Source organism: Prinia subflava, chromosome 10 (assembly GCF_021018805.1).
Source record: "Prinia subflava isolate CZ2003 ecotype Zambia chromosome 10, Cam_Psub_1.2, whole genome shotgun sequence".
Lineage (NCBI taxonomy): Eukaryota > Metazoa > Chordata > Aves > Passeriformes > Cisticolidae > Prinia > Prinia subflava.
Genome location: NC_086256.1, coordinates 11761268 through 11775926, shown reverse-complemented (window position 1 = coordinate 11775926; position 14659 = coordinate 11761268). Strand labels below are relative to the sequence as shown.

The window sequence follows — 14659 nt, the reverse complement described above, 5'->3', positions numbered from 1 at the left end:
AAACAAATCTGTGTTTCTCAGCTATTAAAACCGAGCATACAAACATCTTTAAACATAATTCTCAAGGTAATTGAACTATGTAAAAGATTCATCTATATCTCACAATGACTTCAAAGAATCATATTGAAGTATTACTTTATGTTAAACCTCCATTAAAATTTTCAAGTAAATAAATGCTGTGCAGCTTCTCCTGCCACTGAGGCCACACAGCCAAGTATGATGAACTTCAGGCAAATCACCTTCTTCAGATATTTATCAAACTGACTGAGTGTGACTGAATTAGGGCTGGTGACTTCTACAGTGAGGTGCAGGCAACCTTCACCTGCTGCCAGCACCTGAGGTGAAAACATCTTTACACGTGAAGATGGGTGATCATCGTCTTTGGGGTCACATGGACTGATACCTGGGAATTGGGTGAGGGCCTTGATTATATTTAGCTTTTTTTAAAAGTAAACAATTCCTCTCATGCTAACGGATTAAATAAAATACCAGAAGAGAAAGGTCTGACTGTTCTTCCCCTGAGAAGATGATCTGCAGTGAAGAGATGCTGAAATCTTTGCTCTAAAGCATCAAACCTTTGCCACTTGCAATTCTTTTTAACTCTGGGATGCCCTGACTGCTTTGGTGTAAGGAACAGGCTCAGTACTCTTATTTGCCACCCACAAGTTGTTTCTTAATAAATAGAAAAAATTCTCAGCTGTGCATCAAGACCTTGTTGACTACCAAAATAACCACCTACATGAATGTACCAAAATAAACAGTGCTAGACCTTTTAGGAATTCTTGCTTGCTTCTCCTAATAGAGAGGTCACTTTACTGGCACATTCAGCATTCCTTACACTCTGAGAAATTATGTTTACCCTATACTAAAAAAGCTGATGATGATCTCCTTAAAATATTAAGACATCCAGAGAAAAGATTTCCTTAAAAAGTAAGTAGCTGCAGGATGAAAGTGAACATGTTTGGGGAGTTGGAAGATGGGATGGTGATTAGTAACTCAGTGTTTGAGATGGTATTTTAATAAATGGAAATGATGTGGTGATGTGTTCCACCTAAGGTCTGGAAGAAAACGAGAAGGCTGTTTCTGATAAAAAACAGCAAAGGCTTTATTCACAAATCTAAAAAAATCTCCCAAGCTATGGACTAGGTTAACATTTTAACAAGGAAAGCAAAGTTTATTTGATAATAGACCTACAGATTCAATACTAGTCAAAATATAAAAATAAGACATGATAAATACATGTGCACTGACAATGAAGAAGCAGTGACAAAGCTCACTGTCAGGGAGGGCAGGAAAGAGGTTCTTTAGGAGGATGGAAAAGAAGCCAGGAAAGAGAGGGCAGAGGCCTTTATCTGGCACACTCACTGCTGCACTGTTGCCAAAGGTGGCAGCTATTTTGATCACAGTAGATCTATGAAAAGCATACTAACCCTTATCAACACAAGCTGATGGCAGCCAGGCTCAAATGGGGAAGAAAATACCACTATTTATCCAGTAGTGGTACTAATAACTTAATGAGGGCAAAGAGCTGTGATCCCATCCCTTCTGCAGTACTTCTAGAGCTGAAGTGTGTTTAAGAGCAGAAGCCTGGCTGGTCGCAGGGATGGCAACTCTGTCTAAATTGTCTGCATAAGGATTCAGGCACCTGTGTATTGTAGGTGTCGAGGCAGGCACAACTCTGCATGAGAAGTCATCAAATGAGTGATCCTCAGCACCTTCTTGATCACCAGCCATAGCCAAGATGAAGTTTTGGCACACCCTCCTGCTGTCCTGTAGAGCTCATCAAAAGGCACGTGATGCAAACCCTGCCAAACTGTCCCAGTTTTGTACAGCTCTTTCCTATATTCTGTTCCAATATAACACAGCATGACATTCTTGTTGCCTCCTAAGCAGTATCCCTATCAATTTCCATTCAAGCATCTATCTGTGTCTTGTTTTATGAATGTTCTCTCTCCTGCGGGCGCAGAGCTAAATTTGACCTGACTGTGTGTCAGCACTGAAACATGAACACAGTTTCCAGTCTCCAAAATCAGTTCAGTCCTGCTCCTTGGGACAGGATGCAGTGCAGAAGGAAGCCAAGGAACTGTCAACACACAACTTGCAGCATGATGAGGCCACAAAAAATGGTGCCACGTTCTAATCTCCTGGAAGGTGGAATTATTAGTTCCAGCAGGGCATAATCACAGAGCTGTATAAACATACACATGAATTTCAGATTTAAAACCTTTGCTGAACATTTCTATCAGGACATGGAGTGTAGGACAGTTACTAATATTGTAACTGCAGTGAGGGAGCTTATGATGAAAGAGCTGCCTCATTTGGCCCTTAGGTGAGACAAATCCAAAGCTGGAAAAGCATCGGACCTCTTAGCCTAAATTAAAATGTTCTACTGTTTCCCCAGTGCAATTAAAAAAAAATTAAAAAGTAGATAAGCAAGAGGAAACTACTTGACATCATCATGTCTAGAATAAAAGGATGTGGTATGTCAATTCTAACCCTGTTAAAACAAAGCAATTACTGTTCTCTGCTAACAGCTGAACACACTGGGAAGTTGTTACTGCTCCTTCTCATTGCCATAATGTGAAGCATTTCCCTGCCACACACCCTCCTGAGAACGGACAAAGTATTAAATCAGGGTAACAGTGTTTTTGTAGGAGAGCACCAATTCACAGCTTTCTTTTCCCTGCACCACACAATGATGCTCTGTAGCTGCAACTACAGAGTTAACTGACCCTGCAGTTTACCTAGTGCCTCCAATTTAACCCAGAACATTGATGGTGTTCTGGCTTGAACACCAAACTGCAAATTGTTCATGTTCCATTGATCTTCAGGACTTCTGTCACCTAAGAATTTTCTAAGAATTAGATTCTTCAATAAAATGTGAGAGAGTTTGTTCTACTGGCAAAAGCTAGAACAGCTGGAAAGAAGAGAAAATCTTCATAACTTTGTCCTGGAAGAACAAGTTGACAGAAATGGCTTTGAGGTATCAGAATGTGGAGAATATTTTCAGGATGCTTAAAGACAATTACATGTCCAATTTTGATTCCAATATTTTTTAGCAGATACTGAGACAATATAGCTTCAGGAGAGGATGATGATCCTGCTGAGGTGATACATCCTGGGCTTTTCTGTTTGCTTGGTTCATTGGTTGGTTTTGCAATTCTTTAAGCCAGGTAGCACAAATGAGTGTAAGGGGTTGTTCCCACCTTCACATACTTGCAAAAGCATTATGAAAGTTCATGGGGAAAAAATCCCACCGAACCAGATACAAAGTGTCTGGTTTACAATGGTTTACAGCTCCTCTCATGAGCTGGTAGAGTTGAAGCAAGCTTGAATTGTAGTCTTGTCCAAATTACATCAGAGAGTAACCAGTCTCTATGGATACAATCCTCGTTAGGAATGGATGCTAGGCACCACAACCTAATGTGAGTTACTAAATCAAGGAAATCACAATTTAATGTGAATTACTAAATCAAGGCAATTGTGTTATGGAAAAAACAAATCCTACAATAGCCAGTCAAAACAATTGCAAAGAATGTGTGTGCAATTCACTCTTTTTGCAACTGACTTCAGTGTGTATATGGGAGCAATATCTATCACGAAATGGATCTATTGAGGCCAACTGCCTCTCCTGTTTTTTGGGGAAGAGGGCTATTCAAGATCACTTCAGCTCCCCAGAGACTACAGAAGGAGATATCCCTCAATCATGTAAGTGTGTCACTGCTCATGAGCCTCTTTCAAATACTTCAAGGGAGCTGTAGCAGGCTTCAGCTAATAGGCCCCAGACATTATTGTGTATGCTCTGTGCTCTCATCCCAGAGGAGGAGAGCAAGGCAGATGAAGCACATGAGGTTGTCAGGGAAGCTTTGCCAGCGTGGCAGTCACGAGGCTCCCTGGCAGTGCCACTGCACCCCTGGGGCAGTGTCCCTGCCAGCCCCAGGTCCCTTCCCATGGGTTCCTGCTAAGCCATTTACTCATGGTGCAACAACAGAGTAACAGGTCAAACTGCTGCCCTCCTGTTGTGCATGGAACATGTTAAAACTGTTTCCTCTCAAAAAAACCCCTCCAGGTCTAAACATTACGAAGCCTCCTTCATACCTTCATACCGAGCCATCTTTATAGTATGGTAAAGCAATAGGAAAAAAGAACAGAAAAATATAAATCATGGTGAAAGGAACTACTACAGCCTCAACTGACTGCTTCTTCACTCACGAAAATGTGATCTGTTTTTCAAAAGCAACTTCTGTTTAGAAGGAGTTGGGGATGCATTATGCCAGTACACAAAAAAACCTCCAAAACAACAGGTTCCAAGCCTGGAAAAGCTCTTTTTTCCCTATAAGAAAAATATATTTTTGCTTAGAATGATTAGCAAAAAATTAGGATTCTTCTGTTCACTGTTCAAATATATCAATAAATCCTTAAAAAAGCAATCTTTAAGAGTCTTACCTCAGCTGTGGAAACAAAGGAGTCCGTGGATGCAATGCTTAATGTATCTCGAAGGCAGAAATCATCCACATTATCCTTCACAGTAATATCTGTATTTTTATCTTTAAATTAAAAAAAAAAAAAAGTTTATTAGACTATCAGAAAATTCCATGTCTTGAAAATGTGTTTCATGTGTACTTTAACACAGTATTTCATTTGGAAGGCACAACATTATACCACTGTAAGAGTAAACTCTTTTATGGCCCACTAACATATATAAAGATGACTGGTTTTCTGCCTTTAAAGCTGATTTTCAAATATCATCCACAATGAACTGGAAGAAAAAAAGACTTGGCCAAGGTGTTTGCCTTTCTTTTATAGACTTCTGACTATCTCTCTGTCTTATGATATTACTTTGCTATATTGATCTAGACCCTCAGTTAAGTTTTTGACTTGGCTGTGTTATGTATCAAACTGCTGAATGTCCTAGCCACTATTTTTATTTTTCTAAATAAAAGTCCATTAATAAAGAACAACACCACCACATTTTAGTTTCACTTGAATTTGTTTAACTTTCTACTTCTCATGCCTTTTTTCACTTGCTGGTTCTTCTGGAGAGCAAGTGAAGCTTTAATCTTCACTGTATCCTCTTTCCTCCAAAAGCTTTTCCATTAAAATAACACATCCACAAGTATTTCCTACAGTACAAGAATTCTTAAAGCCTTTAAAACAACTGATATTTTTTCTTAAAATCATCTGCAATGCAGTTTCTTCTCAGTTCTGCTTTACTTTATTCTCAGATTTCAACTGTTGCACTTCTTGGATGGTTTCATTTTCACCATATAGAAACACTTTCACAGAAGGATTAAATTTATAAGTCAGTAAGTCAGATTTTGGCTTGATGTGACCCATCCTACGTTCCCAGTAGAGCAGATGCATTTATTTTGGGTTATTTTACCTTCAGACATTACACATGTGTTCCTAAAAGTCTGTTTTATCTCCAAGAGTCAGCAGCAACCAGCTACCCAATGTCATCCAGACCTGTTGCTAGGGCAATACTTCATTAAAAACACCATTACACAGTGGAGTGGCCAAACGCCAATTTACTGGGATGGTTTACTCATCACTTGAAATGCTACAAAGCCACATTACTTAACTATTACTTTGGTGGTTGTTATGGTTTTATTAGTTACGGACTTGGAATGACAGCTCAAAAACCGCATAGAACAAATATCTGTCTCTGGGAATATTCACTAAGGGAAAAAATTATTCAAAGTTTGGACAAAGATTTTACTAGAGTGAGTTAGGCAAATTGCAATCACAACTTAACCACTATTCATATGAAGTCTGATTTTTTCAGCTCATTCTTACTAGTTCTTTCTTTTGACCTCTTAAAATCAAGAGGAAAAGTACTGCTGCTTCCAAGCTGGTTAAGAAACAATCATATTCTGAAATCTGAAATGCTGGAAGAGAAAACCAAACTGTGGTTTGTGAAGCACTAGCTTGAGGTCTGTTTAGAGTAGATCAATAACATGATGTTTCTTTCTTATTTCTAACTCATGATTTGCATTAGTTCTCTTCTAATATTACACTAGAGGATTTTCTAATACCACTTTTTCACAAAAATGTTGCTGAAATTGCAATAATATGGTTAAACCCAGGGTAGTACAGGCACCTATAGCCTGGCTGCAGATTTTCTGGTTCTCCTTTTTTAAACTCTCCTTTTGCCTAAGTTGCCTTTACTGTTATTTGTGGGTTTATAGCTCAATAACAAGAACATATCCCCAGACTGATTCCAAATTATTTAACTCTGTGTTATGTGGTTGATTACATATAAATGGGAATAATGCTATTTAAGTAAAATTTATTCCACATACATTAAGAAAAAAGTTGGTGTTAAGTGAAGGAACCACAGCCCAGAACAACACAGAATTAGGGGCTTTTCCACAGATCTTGCATTCAGTCTGTTATAGAGTACATGAAACCCTAGAGTTAATAAAATTTTAACTGTCTTTGTGGAAAAAAATCATACTTCCAAGTTTTCTAATATGGCCTAAAACTATAACCAGGCCAGTATGTTTTCAACATGTTAATTAGTTGAATATGGAATACCTGTGTTTTCACTCAAAGAAAATTCTGCTACAGAAAAAGACACAAAATTTGCATGTTATGAGGAAGAAAAAGATTAAAAATAAGGCTGGTAAAGCTGAGTGAAATAATACCTTTGGCAAGTGTTATGTGCACACAAAGCAGAGCCTCCCTAAAGAAAACAAAACAGCCTTGTCAGCTATTTCTGACTGTCAGGCCACCACCACCCTAATACCCTGAAACATCCCTAGGCAAGCAGGTGCTTATCAATACCCACGCTGTGAAGAGAGAACGCTACGATGAAAATTCCCCATGGAATTCCACTAGGGTGAAAATTAAATTCCAGCTGGAGTACATACCATACAAGTATCAGCAGAACATTCTTAGACACAAGAACATGAAAAAAAAGAGACAGTGGCACAAAGAGACTCCTGGAATGAACAGCTGCAAGAGAAACCCACCCACCAGAGCCTGCAACTGCTCACACTCTCATCCCTAGTCCTTACGGATTCTAATAACTTCAGGAAGGGAATACCAGCAAGTATGTGAGCTTCAAATACACTTTACTTATCTGAGGAGCCAAGGAGTTATTTTGGGTTCACTTATATTTGTAAAGAGGATGAAGCAGAGTTTCAGATGTTACCAGCATGGCTCTTGATTGTAGTGCCTTAAAATGTATATCTGGTCCTTAAATTAGATTAAGGTATTGAAAAAATGGAACAATATGGAGGACTGTTAAAGCTTGTAAAGGTATCCTAGCTTTATAAGGTTTTGCAAACAACTATCTATTTAAAACTAAACAAGATTTAAATAAAAGACCAGAACCAAGCTATTTTCACATCTATTTACAAAGTACTAATCTAGAAAAAATTATTTGTCTTTGTTCTGGTAGGTTTTCATGGTAAGACAGCACAAAGGTAACCCCTTAAACTCTCAGAGCAAAACCTGACCTTCGTAACTGCACAGAAATTAACTTTTTAATATTCAACTGGGAAGCATTCACCTTCACTTAATGTCTTAAACTCTGAAAACTGTTTCCATGTTATCTTCCTGCCAACCCTGAATGAAACATGGCAGGAGTTTGTAAGTGAGTTTGGCACTTATCTGACACTTTTAAAAAAGGAAAGCACTTACCCACTAGTAAAGAACTCACTGGAGTTACAGATTTTAGTTCCAAGTACCACCATTAAAATCATGGTCCCCTATTCTCCTCAGCCCTCCCACTTCAGTGGAAAATCAGTGCAGGTAATACATCACAAGCAGGAAAGCAGGATGAGAAAGGAGAAACTTTATAGAATCTGAAGAGGAAAAAAACTTGCAAAGGAATCCACTTATGAAAAGTCAAGGTACCCTCAGAGCAGCAGGGGCCCAGTGTTCTGCCAGCCCACGTTTTGTGTTCAGACCCCTTCCATGCGTGGCTTCCTGCCCGGTGAAAGGAATTACAATAATCCAGTTCAGACAGCACAGCAGAATGAATCAACACAGTTCAGCTCCATGGGAGAGTGCCACAGTCTTCTAGCTAGTCACAAGTGGCACAGTGGTTTGTCATGCCTTGCTGAAACATCCAAAAGCAGCTTTATTTACATTTATAAATAGTCGTAATTCTGAGAGTGCTGATCATCACTTCTACCAAGTAGCTGGTAAAGTATTACAGGAAGTCTTACAGGATGCACCCAGAAAACAGTGAATTTTATGTCATTTTGTATTTATAAAAAGAAAACAGTGCCAGCCTTCAGGTGGCCCCTTTTGATGAGTGAGTCGTACAGCTACAGGTTAAAAAAGCAAGCCAAGAATGGAGCAGGGAACCCACAGAGACCACTGTGGATCTCCTATTGCATTATGTGTTTACATTCTCCAGTAACACAAATATCTGGGGTAGCTGGAGGCACCTCATCTAACTGCATAAAACCAAAGCTGTTACTGACTTCAGCATGAAAATGTATTTCAGGTCAGGGTATTTTAAAAATATCTACCCAAATCTTGCCCTCTAGCAGTACATCAGCATGTAGCACAAGTTCTGCATGTCTCATGGTTCTTTGTTGAGGCTGCCCTGATGCAAACTGAAGTGACAGATTTCTTTAGATAACAAAGCAATGTCCTCCCACGCCCATCAAACCCACAGAAGATGCTCCAGCCTGGCTCTCAGCGGGTGCTCACACCTCCAGCAGGGCCCTCTTCTAACTCAGAGCTTCTGCTCACCAGTGTGAGACTGGAACTCAGCAACCAAAGCTGTCTAGTGGGGAAGGACTGGGGAAAACGGAGCACAGGACAGCGTCAGATAATCAGTATTAGCAATTTCATCTTCCTCCTAGCACTCACAGATCTTTGTCAAGGTAAGCTTTGGCTGAGCTCACTGCTGAGCCTTCAGATTACATCCTTAACAGAAAGCTCAGTGATTTTCATGCAGGGAATAATCTTCTGCTTATGTATAGAATATGAATAGAGAGCCAAATCTTACTTCCTCGGAAAAAGTTGACTCAACAGAGCTTCCATAATCGTGTCCAAGCACAACTATAATATTCAGGGTTCTGAATAAAAGCCCTTAAAACACACTCATACAGGTATAAAAAGGTCAAATTTCCAAGACACTGGGTTCTCTCCTAATTATCATCATGCAAAACCCAAGATGTTCTTCAGTCACTGTGTTCTGTATTACTTTGATGTTATTCTTAAGACAAAAGTAGTACAGCTGATTAAAAGCTGAATTAAAAGCATGTGTATAGATGCCAGTAATATAATCTTCATAAGCAGAGAATGCTTATAAAAATTTAATAGTACAATCCATTCAGTTTATACACATAAGCAACAAAATCCACCTGAAAACTGTGGATTTGGAAAACTGTGAAATATTGATTTATGATATTTGTCATCTGGAAAAACATGCAATTTGCCTAAAATATTCTCATAATCTTCAAGAGATGTTCCAAATACTTTGCAAAGAAATAAAAACAATTTCTGTGATGTTGATAATAATTTGACTGTTTTCAGACATTCAAGATGCTGACTTTGTTAGTTATATTATCTGCAGAATACCACATTTAATAGTGTATAAACCAAACCAACATGGTTACTGCTCTTATATCCTATTGCTCTCATCTTGCAAAGGTAAAAAAACAGCACAAAATTACATGAGTAAGAATTTTAGTCTCTCCATGTAAAAATCCAGTGTACCTGAGAAAGGAATGTAAGTTCAATTTATTTCCTGTAATGCATGTACACTGGTATATCAAATTACAGAAGAGTATTAGGAAATACCATGTAAGTTTGATATTGTGGAATGGTGATAAATGAAATTATTCTTTCACAATTTAAATCTGCTGAAGAATTCTCCCACAAATTTGATAACACAGTTGGAATATTTTCCAATAGTTGCAATTTTTTTTAAGCAAAGAAATTACCAAAGGCTAAAAATATAATTTTATTACAGAGAATATGACCTGTGAAAGCTGTTCTGAATCATCATAGCAGGATTTATTGTAAAACCAAAATCTCAAAATAGAAAGACCTCACCATGAGAAACTCAACGATCTCACAGAAGAGGCAGAGTAAACACATGGTGTTATATTGCTGAAATCTGAATTTTAAGAAAAGAAAGCAGCATCTGATCCATATTTTATACCCTGAATTAACACATCACGTGTGCTGACAGCTCAGAAATCAGCTTAGTAAACACACAACAGATATATGCATGTGTTCACAGCTCTGTTTTACTTCTCTGGCTCTCTGTTTTACAGACATAGGATCCTGAAAAAGATTTGAGACGAGTATCTTGTGTAAATTACATGTCACTAGGAGGTCTCTTCCTATCACACAGCCTTTCACTTCATTGGAGGTGTAAACATTAATTCATAACTGCACTTTATATGGTTCTACACTTATACAGGGTTACAGTTGTTCACAACTTCTTTACCTTGAACCTAAATATCAGTGGTTCCTCCCTGATTTTAAGGTTTAAATTCCTATCCTTTATAGAAAAGGTTTTCTGAGCACTCTTCTGTTTTCAAGTCTAATATTTTAGGTAACAGTTTCTGTGCTTGTATTTGATTTGAGAGAGAAGATCTGGCAATCAAGCAAAGTTTGCTCAATTGTCTAATCCGGACAGAGTCTGTTTGGATGTGCAGCACAAAGCTGTCACTCCACAGGGGAACTCCATTCTCCCGGAGTTCAGAAAGCATCACACCTCTGTTGTACAGCAAAGACCAGTTTGAGTTCCAGTGCTGCTTATTTCAAAGCTGAGACTTTGAAGCACCAGGCCTTACACACAGCCCTGCGGAGCCTGCAGCACCTTAGTCACCAGATTTAAACGTCACTGCCTTTTCTCAGTTCTTCACATCTCAAAACCATCTGCAACCTACTGCTATTTTTGTACAGCCACTTTCTAGTGACAATGGAGTGGTCTGTTCAACCCCATTCAGTGTGACATTAACTCATGGGGATGCAAAGTAGATTCAAGGTGCAATGTCATATTTACAGAAGAAGGAAGTACAAAGTTAACTTTCAGGCTTCCTCATCTAGAAATTAGTACCTTCAGTACCTTTCCTATGCCAGAGGCCTCCATAAACAGGTTAGGTAGAAAAGTCTTCTCACCAGACTGAGAGAGGAGTCTCAAAAGTAAGTGTATTATATGAAACCCAAAAGAGCAAACATTTTAGTATTCTGGCATAAAAACTACTTTGCTGGATATAGCATGGATAGTATGGGACCATCCAAGATGATTTTGTCAAGCTAAGATTTCTGGGAAGGTTTTTCTTTAGCCAGCACATCATGCCATGGGGATGTTGACATTTCAAAGCAAGAAAGACAGCCTGACAAAAGGAACCCACACATTCATTTGGTCTCCCTTTAAAAGAAACATATGCTGTCCAGCAGTTTATAATTCCACTTACATGTACGAAGACAGTATCAGAAAACACTGATACTGTCTCATCCCTGAATTATCAGACAAAGACAGAACCAGCCGTACAACTGGTGATCCTCAGTGAAATAAGCACCCAAAGATGCAGACACACACGTGTGTTTTGGGCTCACACTTGGACTCTGTATTCAGAATGGAGCATGTTTGACACAGACAAACTCTGTAAGAACAGCCTGATAATCTCAGTCATCCCTTCAGTTTCAGGGCAGAACTGTTTTACAGAATGCTGCAGTGACACTGCTCAGGAATGTGACAGGCCTCTGCAAACCCAGCTGCACACAGATAGGGTTTAAGAACTCAAATGACTAAGACATATGCTTAACTTTAAACAATAAGACCTAAAGAATATCTTAAGTGCCCCACTGACTGGGACCTACTTGCACTCCACTTGTCCCCAACAATGGGAAAGAATGAGATAAGAATCCTTATTGAACTCAGTGAGGAGTTCTTCTGAATCTTTAGTTTACTAAATAAGACCAATTATTAAACTTAAACTAAAAAAACAAATTAATAACACTATAAGGTTGCTAAATGCATAAGTAACAACATATTAATACTTGAATCATAATTCAAGTCATGATTAGAGCAATCTGACCATTGGCAATCACCTCAGTTATGTACATTCTTTATTGTTCAAGCCTTGCTTTATTTTACCTGACTGGTTTACCACAGATAACTAACATATTGACTAGATGGCAACTTTAACTACATCTGTCTGAGCAGCTGCTAATCAGTGCCAAGCCATGTGGAAATATGCATACATTTACCTTTAAATACTGACAGCATTTCTCCATGTAGAACAAGGGCAGCTTTAAATAGAAGGAGAGAGAATAAAGCCTGGTGTGATCGACATGTGCTCTTGAATCAGTTACACCACAGCACTTTGCTACAAACTGGATTATTAGGTAAGCTGGGACATGTGCACAGTCCAGATATCTCACAGAGAATTAGACAGTAACTTATTTTTAAAAATCTCTTTAGTTTGAACCATCAAAAGGGAAATCAAACACATCTCAAACTCAGCTACTTTTTCTAAAAGTTTCAGCAGTTAACTGCACAAAAGCATGAGAGAAAAATTACATATAATAATAAATTTTACTCCCTCCATTGTTATTGTTCACTTCTGCTATAACTTTCCAGAAAAATAAATTTACTCCCACATATAGTTTCAACTCTGAAACACTGCAAGCTGAAACAGAAGTCTAGAAAACTGTAAGATCTTAAAAGGCCACTAGGAATGAAATGCTTACACAAACTACTTGAGCCTTCCAGTTACAGGGTAAACAAAAAAACACACCCCAAACGAAATGCTTGGCAAATAAATGTGCAGAGCTGTAGTGATGGGGCCTGGTTAGTGCTAGATAAGAAGTTCTGCAAACAGCAATTCTTGAAGATTGTGCTGTATATACCACAACCTGTTATGCCAGCTTGATGGTTCAGGGTTTCCACTTAAGGACAGCAAGATTTATACACAGTAGACAGATTCTTTAAGAAAAGTTCTTAGCTTTTGGGTATATGCACATGCACACAATGTTTTAATTTCATTTTAAGTCTTTGAAAATAAATTGCAGACAGAAGTGTATCTATTCCAGTTCTAACTACTGAATTAATAAAATTATAATGCAGAGATCTGTATTTGCTGATTTTATGATTCTGTCAATATTCCATTTTGATATTGCACTCCAAAGCAATTAGAAAGCTCAAGATATTGTTTCTGCACTTCCAAGACTAAGTTACCAAGCCAAGAGAGTTGATTACCTTGGAAGTCTTTTCAAATTCTGAACTATCACTGCCTTTAGCTCCCCCAGCCTATTCTGGCTCACCCTTCTTCATTTTGCCCAAAAATGTCTCAGACAAGCCTCTCTTAAAAGTAGACTGCAATGCAAGAACTTTTCAGAGAAATTCTAAAAGAGGAACTGGCCCTATGGACCAAAATATGTTCTTGATCATCAGTTTATATAACCTCACACTGCCAGTACTCCAGTCAGAAAAATAAACACTTATCCCACCCTCACTCACTGCCATCTGATTTTTCCTACCTCTAGAACATTTACACTCACAATATATACAAACTAATAGAAGTTAAGTGCGTGTACACCTTTTCTAGTAAGAAAAAGAATCTGCAAACTATAATTTGTTAAGAAGGTATCACAAAAACATGAGAGAGGAGTAATAAAAAAAAACCCTCTTCCTGCACTTGAAGGCCTTTTTCCACTTATATGTAACTTTTTTATGTAACTAAATGCAGGCAAGCAGTTATTAATTCCCACCTGGACACATGGGGAAAATGACAACTTTACTCAAAAAGAAAGTAAATATGTACTTTTAAAATAGTTTTTTAAAAATTGAGAAAGAGACAATTGCAGCTGCCTACATATTGTAAAGAACAAGCAGAATTAGTTGAGATGCATTTTGTGTTAGGAGGCCTGAGCAGGGATGCACAGGAACAGCTAACTGAACAATGTCTGGGAAATAAAATCATGTTGGTGGATTGTGGCTCCATTATAAGCAGCTTTTAGAGCTAAAAGGAGGACCAGCTTGCATTTCATTTGAAGAGAAATTCCTGAGGGAGAGAGACTTCTTAAGAGAGAGGAATAATCTGGTCAGAAAAATGAGCAAAGGTGATTTTTATAAACAACAGTTAAGTCCACGCCAGACAAGTAAGTTTTAAATGGACAAGGCAAGACAAAACATTGCAGGAGTCAAGAAGTGAGAGAGACAAGGGCTTAGACAGGAGTTTTGGTGTGGACAGAAAGAAGACAGGGCTCGGGGATGCCATTTAAGGGAAAGCAATGAGGTGTATAAATAGCCTGCACCGTTGGATCTAATGGCAAAGTTGTTGGGCAAACAGTAACAAGAGTCCTCAAAAACCAGAAACAGACTCTTTCTCCTCTTATTGGAAGCGCTTCTGGAGAAACTGCCAAGCTAAGTGACCATAGTGAGCGACCTTGACTTCTCCAGTGCTGGGTCAGTGAACAGTAAAATAGAGACTCTTGAGCCACTGTTGAAAAGATTTCAGCTTCTAGGATTAACAGAAAAATACACTCCATGCTAGCAAACAGCAACAAAAAGATCCATATTATGAATACCAATATTTTTCAGCAGCAGTAACTTCACTGCACATCTATGGAAAGCTACTTTGCATTTTTAGTAGAGTATTGCCAAAACTAAGACTATCAGGGAGAAAGCCAAGCATTATAATCTTTTCATAGACAAAATGTCTGCAGCAAT

At 38.4% G+C, this 14659-nt stretch overlaps 1 protein-coding gene across 3 annotated transcripts in view; it reads right to left on the bottom strand.

The window, feature by feature from the left end:
- The window catches only part of MIGA1 (mitoguardin 1), a 33966-nt gene that overhangs the window by 7840 nt on the left and 11467 nt on the right, over positions 1 to 14659 (bottom strand). For all 3 annotated transcript variants that reach the window (XM_063407315.1, XM_063407317.1, XM_063407316.1), the window contains exon 8: positions 4447 to 4547. In XM_063407315.1, the coding sequence (XP_063263385.1) occupies positions 4447 to 4547 (101 nt within the window). The remainder of the gene's footprint in view (positions 1 to 4446; positions 4548 to 14659) is intronic.